Source organism: Lemur catta, chromosome 4 (genome assembly GCF_020740605.2).
Source record: "Lemur catta isolate mLemCat1 chromosome 4, mLemCat1.pri, whole genome shotgun sequence".
NCBI lineage: Eukaryota > Metazoa > Chordata > Mammalia > Primates > Lemuridae > Lemur > Lemur catta.
Window position 1 is genome coordinate 94,002,925 of NC_059131.1, and position 12,513 is coordinate 94,015,437.

The 12,513-nt window shown below is 34.6% G+C and overlaps 1 protein-coding gene across 1 annotated transcript in view; it reads right to left on the bottom strand.

The window, feature by feature from the left end:
• Positions 1–12,513, bottom strand: part of DHX15 (DEAH-box helicase 15) — a 55,965-nt gene that overhangs the window by 27,862 nt on the left and 15,590 nt on the right. Inside the window, exon 4 of the mRNA XM_045550461.1 lies at positions 1,634–1,793. Within this exon, the coding sequence (XP_045406417.1) occupies positions 1,634–1,793 (160 nt within the window). The remainder of the gene's footprint in view (positions 1–1,633; positions 1,794–12,513) is intronic.

Below are 12,513 nucleotides of genomic sequence, written 5' to 3' on the forward strand. Positions count from 1 at the left end.
CTGAAAGAAAACAACAAATTACTTGAAGCTGTCTGCCTTCTTACATGGTCTCATGTACAGCAATATATGTTATATATGTATCAGTTATAAAGAAGCCTAAAAAATAGAAACAAAAAAGTCAAATACAGGAAGGCTCAGCTACACAAAGTGATTTACATTAAAAAAAAAAATAGAAATAAACCTAACATCCAATACATGAGTAAACTATAATCTTTCTTCATGAAATACCTTACAAACCAAAGATGATAAAACTATATATGTGAAATGATTGGTAAAAGACATTAACATGTAGTATGATTACTGCTATATTTATTAAAACAACTTTACATATAGGGAAAAACAAGAAAATGCAAAAAAAAAAAAAAAAATTCAGCAGACCAGATATAAATTTTCTCCCTTTTTCCAACTCATCTTTAATGAGCATGACTTTTGAGAAGTTCCTAAAATAAACAAGCATCATTCTATACTGTAGAAACTCACAGCAACAAAATGTTGTTCAGGTGCAGGGCCACTAACTGAGCAGTCGCCTTCCCTCTGTGTAAACCGTATATTACATAACCCATTAAAAGTTTACTTAAATAGAAGATTCCTCCATAAAACATTTTACTAGCGTTCTTAATTTCTACTATTGGGTTTCTCCCTAAAACCTTGGTAGCTCATGAAGTTTAATAAATAATGATAGCACATATAAAATTCATTAAACTTTAAAGCATAAACTTAATTTTTATAAGCAAAAACATGCTCACACATCAGTTTTTAAAAAAGACCCAGAATCTTTCTGCCTAGTACAGAATCCTTCTATAACACACATACCAACAAGAGATGAGTCTACATTCTAATGAATGGTATACACACACACATACACCAAAGCAAAAAGGAGAAAATTCATAAACTTTGGGGAACAAAAATGTCAGGAAATAGGTTTTTTTTTTTTTTTTTTTTTTTGAGACAAAGTCTTGCTTTGTTGCCCAGGCTAGAATGAGTGCCGTGGCGTCAGCCTAGCTCACAGCAACCTCAGACTCCTCGGCTTAAGCAATCCTACTGTCTCAGCCTCCCGAGTAGCTGGGACTACATGCATGCGCCACTATGCCCGGCTAATTTTTTCTCTATATATAGATTTTTAGTTGGCCACATAATTTCTTTCTATTTTTAGTAGAGACGGGGTCTCACTCTTGCTCAGGCTGGTCTCGAACTCCTGAGCTCGAGCAATCCACCCGCCTCGGCCTCCCAGAGTGCTAGGATTACAGGCGTGAGCCACCGCGCCCGGCCAGGAAAGTTTCAAGCTGTTAAAAACCAAGACTCTAGTAGTACAAGCAATTGCATTTCTAAGGAGCTGCTTGTCCTGGTTATAGTTATACCCATACTCCATCATTACGAGTTATAAAGGGTACAGTGTTTGTGCTGGGATAAGGACATGGATCTGAGGGACAAAGATTAGATCCTAAAAGGAGACCTCTGTACTTAATGAAGGGGAGGGTGAGCAGCACAGTTACAAAAGTATGTTACCAGATTATAAAAGAACTGGGTGAGTTAAAAATTGAGATCTGGCTTAAAAATACATTACTAAAAAGTGGGAGAAATAAAGTCTAAAATGAAGATACAGCAAAGTAGGTTAGAAATGAAATTACTTCACCTTTAAATCTGATCTCTGTCTTACAACTTCCTTCAAAACACCCATGAGAATATCTGTAGCCAGTGTCCTTTCATGAGCCTCATCAAGAATTATTACACCATAACGCTCCAGGAGGGGATCATTCATAGCTTCACGAAGTAACATCCCATCAGTCATATACCTATATTTACAAAGAACATGTTGGTCAAGGTTCACTTAAAACTAAACTCCATATCATAAAAATGAAATACAAACACATTAGGTAAGTCAAAAATAAATTTCTGCCCCAAACAAATGTGCTATTAGTTCATGATCAATCACAAAATTAAGCTTCAAGAAAATTTTCTAAGAGTATATAATCAAACAAGATACACATCACAAGTATAATACCGAAATGTACTGAGAAAACAAGATATTCCTGATTATGGAATATAATAATCACATAGTTTCATACAAATGCTAAAGCAAAATCTGTAATTTAAATAAATTTCTTAATAAAATTTTTTAAACATAAAAACATTCAACCTGTAAAACCAAACAAACGATTTTAAGTTGCCTCATGACATCACATTACTAAAATGTCACCTCATGCAAATGTGTATTTTTTAAAAAGCCTTAACAACTCCTTACTTAACAAGCTAACAACAGGTTCCTGGTTCAAAAGGGCTGATACAATGTGAGTCTACCATGCTCCCCTCCCTGGCAATGAAATGACCCTAAAGAAGCACAAAAGAAATTCATTCATAAAGGCAGTGGGACTGAGTGGCAGTATCAACACTATAGAAATGCTGACACATAAATGGAAGATAAAAAGCAAATGATATCGGATTCATCAATGAACCAAAAAGAGAGGGAAACCAGGCTTAGGATGCTTCAAAAGAAGGCAGCTAATATAGAATCCAGCCATCACAGGAGAGGTACCATGCAGACTCGGATAAAAATGGAGGCAATCAGATTAAAGGTGGTTTGCAGAATGCTGTATGGCTCAGCCATTTCTTGTCCATTCCACTCTGCTTGCTGCTATCACTAATACAAAGCAACTCACCTCAGTTTGGCACCTGGACAAAACAGTATGCCCTTAAATGCTGAAGTCATAGCTCATTCAGTTAAATTAAAACCCATGATTTTATTTACAGATTTAAAATGGTATAAAAATCTGAAGTCATCATTTATAACCACCATTTTGGTTCTTTTTATGATTAGTCTAAGCTAATCTTTCATGGACCAACTTGATATTTTTAGCTAATGCCATCTGTTGGAACATTAAGTTCAACAAATTGATAGTACACAACAGAAAGAAATGAATCCTCTTTATTTCACCTAAATTTAATTCTAAATTTAATACACTTTTGATAAACAAACCCATCTGTATTCCTTTATATAGTTTGTTCCTTCTTCCATGGTCATATTTAAAAAAATAAACTATCACATTTCTGGGATCAACAACAGCATTAGCCACAAGATAATTTTTTGTAAGAACATAAAAGAAAAAACACTGCCAATTAAATCATGACGCAATTCCTTAACCATAGTTCAGCACAGTGCATCAGTGACACTATAGCCTGTAGCTGCTTTGATATTTCTTTCATCTATCTGAGGACATTTGGCAATTTTACCTGCCTTCAGATATGTAAGACATGAGGTATGCAATCCTCTTGAACATTATCTCAGTAGTGACACCTAATACAGTTTCATTCCCTTGTGGCTAACTTCCTTAGCTTCCATAGGGCTCTTGTTTGTTGTTTTGCAGGGTAAAAATATGGATTGGTTACTCTTCCAACATTTGCTCAAATACTATCAAATTTACCCCCTGCTGATCCAAGTTCCAGCCTTTCTGGATACTCAATAACTATTCATTTCAACATGGAATCCTAGTGTAACATTTTTGAAGGCATTTTAATTAGTAAATAAACTCAGTATTTTTAGTCCCAACAACTCACATTACTTATCTGAAGTAACAATGAGTACAGCTAGATAAAGTTCAAGCACTCACAGGAAACGATAATCATTAACCTGCCACCAATTATAAGGCCTCCATAGATTCTAAGAGACATTTCAACTTTGGACATTAAAAACATGAGAAAAAAGTCACATAACTGATAAAATATCATATTTTAATTTGAAAACTTCTTAAACTCATTCAAAAAGACACTCTATTTTGATCTTTTTCCTCCTCACATTCCTCAAGCTTTAAACACACACAACAATATGGAGCTGAGCTGACCAAATGATTCTTTTTAATTTTTCTAAGGAGAAATGGCAGACTACAAATATTATTATTAATAGTTATATTAATGGAACTGTTATTTCCAAGCTTTATTAACTATGCATATTGCAAGTACTAAGTTAAATGGTAAACTAAACTCAAACCTGCCTTTCAGAGAATTCCTAATGGTTTCAATGTTAATCTAATCATCCCCCAGTGATCCAATTCCATGAGACGCTAGTTAATTATTTCCTCCATCACCAGTTAATACAGGAAGCTCGCTGTTTGTACAATAAAGAATTTTGAGAAAAATGACATCTTAAAAGTTAGGTTTCAAGATAAAAAACTGTTTCTTTTCCAGTGAAGAAAACTTGAGTAATAGTTAACTTTTCCAGATTCTCAAAACCAGTTAAACAGGTTACTAAGACTAGATATAGATTCCCAGCCCTAGGTCCCTCTACACTAACATACTCTGATCAAAGTCCCAGATAAAGGAATACATTGTGTTTACATATATAAGAGCAAAAAGGTTCCCCAGGAAGAATATGCCCAAGTCCTCACCTCCGGTACCTATGAATGTGAAGTTATTTGGAAACAGCGTCTTTGTAGACGTAATTAAGTTTAAAAATTTCAGATGAGATCATCCTGGATTTAGGGTGGGCCAACATCCACTGACCAGGGTCCTTATAACATGAAAAGAGAGGGAAATTTGGAACACAAAAGAGACACAGGGAGAAAACCATGTGGTGATGGAGGCAGAGACTGGAGTTATAAAGTTACAAGCCAAGAAATGCCAAGGACTACCAGCCACACCAGAAGCTACGAGAATCATCAAGTAATCCTTCCTCAGAGCCTCCAGAAGAAACCATCCCTGCCAACATACTGATTTTGAACTTTTGGCCTCCAAAACTGTAAGAGAATAAATTTCTGGTAAGTTTAAGCCACTAAAAAAAAAAAAAAGGAAGTACCTGATGATTTGCTATACTGCTAAGATGTATGAAATCCTTTACCCAAAAAAAAAAAAAAGTAACAACACAGAACACCGGAAAGGCAAAAGCAGGTATGATGATCTAGAAAAACCATAGTCCATTTCCCTTTACATAGGTCAAGCTATACTAGTTCTCTTAGATACAATGAAATATTTATTCAAGCCAAACAGTAAATCACAAGAATAGGAAGTTGTAATGATAAAATTATTACATAATTTTGAAGTTTCAATAATGAATTAGTAAACAAAAATGTCACATATTAGCCAAACTCTACATTTTACTAGGTGCCCTATTATCTACAGAGTTCTTCCAACTGTTTTGAGGAAGAGACTCACTTAAAAAGTCATTAGCATCACCTGGGAACTGATTAGAAATACAAAACTTGGGCTTCATTCCAGATCTACTTAATCAGGATGTTGAAGGCGAGGCATAGCAATCTGTGCTCTAACAAGTTTTCAAGTGATTCTGATATCTACTAAAGTTTCCAATGCACTAGTCTAAATTAATTAAGCTAAACAACAGGTAGATTAAGCAAAGCAGATACCAATGTAGCAAAAACATCCTTGGGAGTCAGTAAAAAATAGTACAGGTTTCTAATAGTGACTGCTTAATCAATAAAATAAACCAAAATCCCAATGTGTTTGGTAGTATCAACCTCACTTAAATATTTTTTGCAATAGGCACATACAGATGGCATAGTAAAACTTCAAGCCATACATCAACTCTGATCCCAGCTAGATGACATCACCAATTCTAATAACAAAGCATGGCAAAACATTATATCCTGCGAATACAGTATGTATTTATATTTTTATGTATATTCATAACTTTTAGAAATATCTCCAATTTTCTGGTTGAAAAAAAATCACAAGCCAAGAAAGGGAAAAAAAATCCCCAGGCAAAAATTGTTTTTCTAAAATGAAAACCATAAATTAAAAAAAATTTAATAAACAATATACTTAAGGTATTCCTAACTTTAATGCACATCAATGACTAATGCTCCACTTGAGTGATGAAAAAACTACCTATGTAAAGCAATCCCAATAATTTAGTGTCATATTTGGTGCAGGGGAATAGGGGAATGGTCACAGAAACTCCCTGAATCCCTACTCCAAACCTTATAATACTAACCTCCAAATTCCAACTTGATCAAAAAATTTTTAAAATCGCCACAACAGCAAAATACATGGATTAAATTATTTAAGACCATTTTGGGCAGGGCACAATGCAAAACTCAGACATTGTAAAAGTAGTTAATTCAATTCCTGTGCAAAACAAATGACAAACTGGGCAAAAATTGCAACTTATATCCAAAGTGCTAATTTTCTTAAGAACTCCTACAAATCAGTAAGAAAAAAGCTGACCACAAAATGATGGGGAAAGAATATAAACAGATATAAAATTTCATCAAGTCTGTATACCATATATTTTGTCAAATTTAACTTCTCTAAAATTGAGATACATTTTAAAGTAACACCTGGCAAATGGCTGTCAACCAGGTAGCAATCCTGGAAAAATGAGAAAAGAGAAAATCACCAGTCTCAGATTCCAAAAAGCAACACAAATGGCTAATAAATATATGTAAAGATGCTTAATTTCATACAAAATAAATGCAAATTAAAACCATAAAGAGATTCTGTTTTTCACATAAAAGACCAACAAAGATTTTAAAAAGTTTTATAACGCCACATTGGCAAGGGTACGGAAACAGATGCTCATCTCTCATTTCTTACTGGTGGGAGTAGATAAAATCTCTATGGAGGGCAACCTGGCAAAAGCTGATAAAATTCAAGCACACTCTTTGACCCAACCAGTTTCACTTGTAAGGAATTCATTTCACAGATGTGCACGTGTGAAAAAAGTGTGTACAAGACTGTAAGAAGATACTGAGGACAGCAACCGTTTCTAATAGGAAAACTGTAAAAATCTGAGTATCCATCAATAGGATTAGTCAAACTAGGGTACAATCATAAATGCATTAAAAAGAACAAATCAACTCGATTACTGTTCTAGAACAATCCCCAAGCCATTATGTGAGTGAAAGCAGTATACATATTGCCTTGAGCCCTGGTATAAATGCTGGAGAAGTTAAATCTGTTATGAAAATTCTACCTGTGCTGTGCTATTCCAATACTGTTAGTTTGATTGCCTTTCAAAATGTAGGCTTTATCCTGGCATAACTAAATATGCAGATAAATTAACACTATTTGTAAAGAATCTAAAACTTGAGTCAGCATGACCCAAAGAAATTGTTGGTATCCGTTTCAAAAGGTATCTATTATAAATGACTGACACTTTTTAATCTGAGTAATTAGATTTACTGCTTTCCATATTACCTAGGAAAGCTTTATAAATACTTACACTTAGAGAATTAGAATTACATGGAGCAATGAAAAATGGACTAAAACACACAATGATTAAGAACACATGCTTGTTGCAAAGACAAACTTGGTTTCCAATTGTTGTCTAACCTTTGACAATTTCTTCTACTTCTGTAATGCTCCTTTTGTAAAATGTAAATAGTGTGAAAATTATTTAAACAACAATGTACCTAAATAAAGCACTTAGTACACTAACTGCCTGGCACTTGATTAAGTATGCAATGAATACAACTCCTTACCACACTCTTAACTCATCTTTAAGTAACTAATAAATCCTTGGGATAACCTGTCACTCCAAAAATCATAATGTGATACATACATACAAATTTCTGTTCTTACCAGTTGGGTCAAGGTAATTACATTTGACATGAAATGATAAACTCTGAGCAGGGAGAAGAGAAGTGAATATATGAACCCCAAGTTGCATGCTTCAAAAAATCTTGTAACAAGATGAGTTACACACAAAAAACTATTAAATGTGTGAGACAACTCTAAAAGACTAGAAGGAATTCTAGAATTCCAAAGGACTAAATTCTCTTGAATTCCAGAGAAACAATACATGGTATTTCGCAAGTGTTTGAAGTTTAAATTCCACCTTAAGAACTAAATGGAACTCCAAACAAAGGGCCCATACGCAACGAAGTGTGTTGGTCCAACTTTAACAAATTGATAAATGAATCTATAGGTTTTATTTTAAAATGCTCAAGGTATATATAACTTTTCTATTTGCCACAAATTTTAGAATAACTAGTCAACCTAAATACAACTTGAAAGTGCCTCTATTAAAGAAAAGCTTACCTATGTCAATATGCCTAAACAAACAGGTTTGTAGTAATTTCTTCAAAGTTATAAGAGATTAACACTTCTAAAAGATACTATGCTCAAAAGAAGTACTTGTTCACCTTTTTGTTCCTTATCATATAACCTTTGTTTAAAGCTTTTATCTGTGGAATACTTTCAGAATGACAAGAAGGTGGCACAGAAGAATGACAAAGCTAAAACAGCTTTCATTCATTGGGAACTGTATCAGAAGAATACATAGTGAGATTTTATTCAATATAGCTCTCTTCACTACTCGGTATGCTGAGTCTCAACACCCTACCCACCTGCTAGGGTCTCAATGTGTCCCCCCCAAATTTATGTTGAAATCCTAACCCCCCGAAGTGACAGTATTAAGAAGCGGTGGAGACTTTGGGAGGTGATTAGGTCTTGAGAACTCAGCCTCAGTTAAAAACAGGCCCCAGGGAGCTCACTATTCCTTTGCACTATGTAAAGACACAGCTGTGCCATCTATAAAGCAGGAAACAAGCCCTCACCAAATACCAAATCTGCCAGCACTTTGATCTTAGACTGTTCAGCCTCCAGTACTGTAAGAAATAAATTTCTGGGTTTTTATAAGCTACTCAATCGACAGTATTTTGTTACAGCAGCCCAAAAGGACTAAGACATTATCCCTCATAATGCCAGTACTACAAAGTGATCAATTACATTGCTAATAATTTTAAGCATGCTCACAGTGAATGCTATTATATTTATTCGATAGCTACAATAAAGTCATCACAAATTACCTTCCTCCATCAAAATAATTTCTTCCAATATCAATTACTTCTGCATGCCACAGGTCCAAAAATAATACAGTGTCCCAAAAGTTGCCATACATAGGGAAAAGGGGAAATTGTAGATAAATGTACCTTTATTCACAAAATATTCACTACAGAATTTTACAAAATTTTTCCTTTGTTCATAATAGCATAGTTCTATGAAGTTATATAAAGACAACTTCAAGCAAATCTGATCCGTGTAAACACAGCAGTTTAAAAAACAAAGACTTTTTTTGTTCAATATTAAGATCTCCTGAAGATTAGCCTATGTATAATCTGCTAGTCACTGTAGAGGCATTCAAACAATTCAGGTTTAGATTACTTCTATAACTTCAATGTCTATGCACATTTCCACAGCCAACAGGTTTAAACTACTTCAGGTATAGACAGGTCCCTCAATATGGTACAGTTAAACTGTTCATTCGATTTGTTAAATGTTAAATAATAACCTAGAATATGTTCTCATCTTAATGATTTAAAACATAATTTTTATTATTTTCCATATTAACTGTAGGACACCAGAGAAACTACTACTTTAAGGTAGTTCAAAGTTCCAACAGTATATCATACATTCCTTCCGGTGATATCATAGTTGTGAAGCTAGATTTTTGATAGTCACTGTTATAAAAAGTGAGTACCATGCAAAAGTAAGTACAGAGTAGGAAATAGGGGTGGTAGTGTCTAATCTGATTTCAAAGTCCAAGAAACTACTATACTCAAATGGTGCAAGTATACTGCTAAATAATGGTGGTTATTTAAGAATGAAATAAAAGGGTTTTTTCAATGTATGTGTATTCTTAAACTTAAATACTTAGTAAGTTGTTAGGAGCCAACTATTTAATAAATAGATTTCTGAAGTATCTCTTTAGACTTAGGGTGCCATAAAGAAATTAGTGAAACATTAATGTCCGGTGAATCAAGATAGTGTGACAACTTCAACCCTACTGAAAACCTAGCTCACTAACCTAGAATGCCAGAAAATGATTTATACTATTTGCTACTTGTAGTCCATGTGCCTAAGTCTCCCCATCCTTCAACTAAGATGAAATATTTCCCCCTTGTGAAATCATCTATACACTCTAACTAATTACCTTCCTAATTGCTTCACAGCTCACCGCCCTGACCAAGTCAGTAAAAAGCCAGAGGTACTAGTATAAATTTCCTACATATTTAATGTTCCTTTCACTGGTAACGGAATCAAAGACTTATACAGGCTCAAGTTCAATTTGATATATTCTTCGCAACAATATTAAACAGTACAAGCAACACTAATCTTACTATAATCACAACAGCACTATGTACCTATAGTCCCCTCCCCGTCCACCAGTTCTCCTACCACCAGTTCAAAGCCAGTTAGGAACACGTCCACACAGCAGGAGGCAAGGGAGCCTGCAAAGCTCCATCGGTATTTACAGCAGCTCCCCATCCTGGGCCCACCTCAGGTCTGTGAAAAAAGTATCTTTCATGAAACTGGTCCCTGGTGCCAGAAAGCTGGTGGCCGCGGCTATACAATGAGACAAACTACTAAATGATGTAAATGGTCACATGGAAAGGCAACATATTTTGAACAACTTGGAATCTACGATGTTTTAATGTACTAATACAACAAATGGGGCAAAAACAAAAAGAAAATATCAAAACCCATTTGTAGTACGTAGAGACTTGTTCTTAGAAAGCTGAACAGCTTAAGACCACATGCAAAAACTATAGCTTTGTTATGGGAAGTAGCTATTACGCATATCTATATGTGTTTCAGAAATGCTTAAGTTAGCAATGGAAAATAAAGGCAATTCACTTCTTCAAAATATATTATTGCCCACTCCTCACTTTTCACAAGTTTTGGAGGAAACGCTTTTTCACCCTCACAACAGAATTTACAGAAAGCTAGGATGAATGTGTTCATAAATACTTTGTATGAAGCTGGCACTGTGTAAACAAGCCTTCTATAACTAATCCTTGAAAGTGCTTAAGTACAAACACAAAGGTCAAAAGGTAACAAAATATGTAGACCCTTAGAAAATCAAGTTAGCTTTCTATAAATTAATAAAAGCCAACAGAATTCTACTCCTAAGGTGACTACAGGAACTTTTTAGTCTTCTGGGTAGGAACTGCCTAAAGTGGTATGTAACCACATTTATCCTTTATTCCCACCTCTAAGAGTCCAGTAGAATTACTTTTACCTAATTATGTGCTACACTTGAATTAGAACAAATCCTACGACATAACAGATTATTCAATAAATTAGTTTATAATTGTTTGTATAATTAATGGTACTTAAAGTACCATACCTATTTGACCTCTTACCTCTAGGCACTGAAAGAGTATTTGGATTCATTCCACAGTGACAAGTATTATCAAAGTTTAATTCAAGTTACCACCCCCAATTGTAATTCAATTATTGTGTTAAAAGAAACTTTACTAAATTGGTTTCAAAAGTTCCTTTCCTTGAGTTAACCAGTAAGATCCAATAATTTCTCAAACTGAAAACATACCACCACTACAAGCAGCAAGAATCGGCAATGCTGACGGAAGCACTCCTAATCTGAGTGCCAGGATTACTCTCAAGTTGTACTCGGACTACCATATTTGATCTCAGAGCCCTATGAAGTAGTTATTATCAGGTCCACCTTCTAAAAAGGCACTAAGCACAGAAAGGCTAATTAACATATAGCCAAGGTCACAGCTAGTAAGTGGCAGAGCCAGGACACAACTCAGGCACCATAAGCCTAGAGGCTGTGCACTAGGATTTATTTCCTTTTTGTTCTCAAGTCATTTATTTTTAAATGAGATTGACCGCTTGGAAACCCACTCTATAAACTCTAAGTAGTCCTCATGCAGCCAGTGCTTTGGTGTCATTTCCAGAGGCCCCAAGAATCTGTTAGGGCAATTCTCCAGCTGTCAACCTTAGAGGTTCTGTACCATCCAGCCCCTTACTGTAGCAATGTTAGGCTGTTATATTCATGAAATGCTTTTGGATTCTCTTCTATCTTCTTATCTATATTGCCTTTTTGAGATTAAAAACAGTCCTTTAACATCCTAAAACTGATCTGACATAGAAATGCTGATTTACACAAATCAGAAGGCTACTTAAAGCATATACAGACGAGTGCCACCTTCTCAAGTAAGAACTATGATTTTTCCCTTCAGAAAAAAATATATTTTAAAAAAAAGCTGTTGTATCTGCCTGGAAAGCTCTCACCCTACATACTCCAATTCCTGTTCTGGCCAACCATCATTTTCAATTCAAGTCTTGACTTAAATTCTAATGTCTCCTCAAAAATCTAAATCAAATTCTTAAATCGTTCTTTCATATAAACCCCAATATTCTGTTTCTGAAGCTTAATCGCAATTTGAAATTTTATATTTACATTTCTATTTGCTTTATGGGGACAGGGTCCAGCTTTACCTTTTTTTTTTTTACTATTCCTAGCACTGCCTGACACACAGAAGGTACTTAATTATTAGCTGACTGAATGACTACACAGTACTTGTTCAACTAACTGGATTCCCTCACTATCTCAGTAATTTTACATCTTGGGGGAAAAAAATCAAAAGGATGCATATCACCTAAAATAAAAGTAAAATTAGCTACCAAATCATCCAACATCAAATATTACAATGTTTTCCACAGGTACAAGATTAAACTGTTTTCTTCCATAAAAAATTATCAGGTCCCTAAAAAAATGGAAGAAATAACTTCTTAATATGTGTTATAACTCCAAGT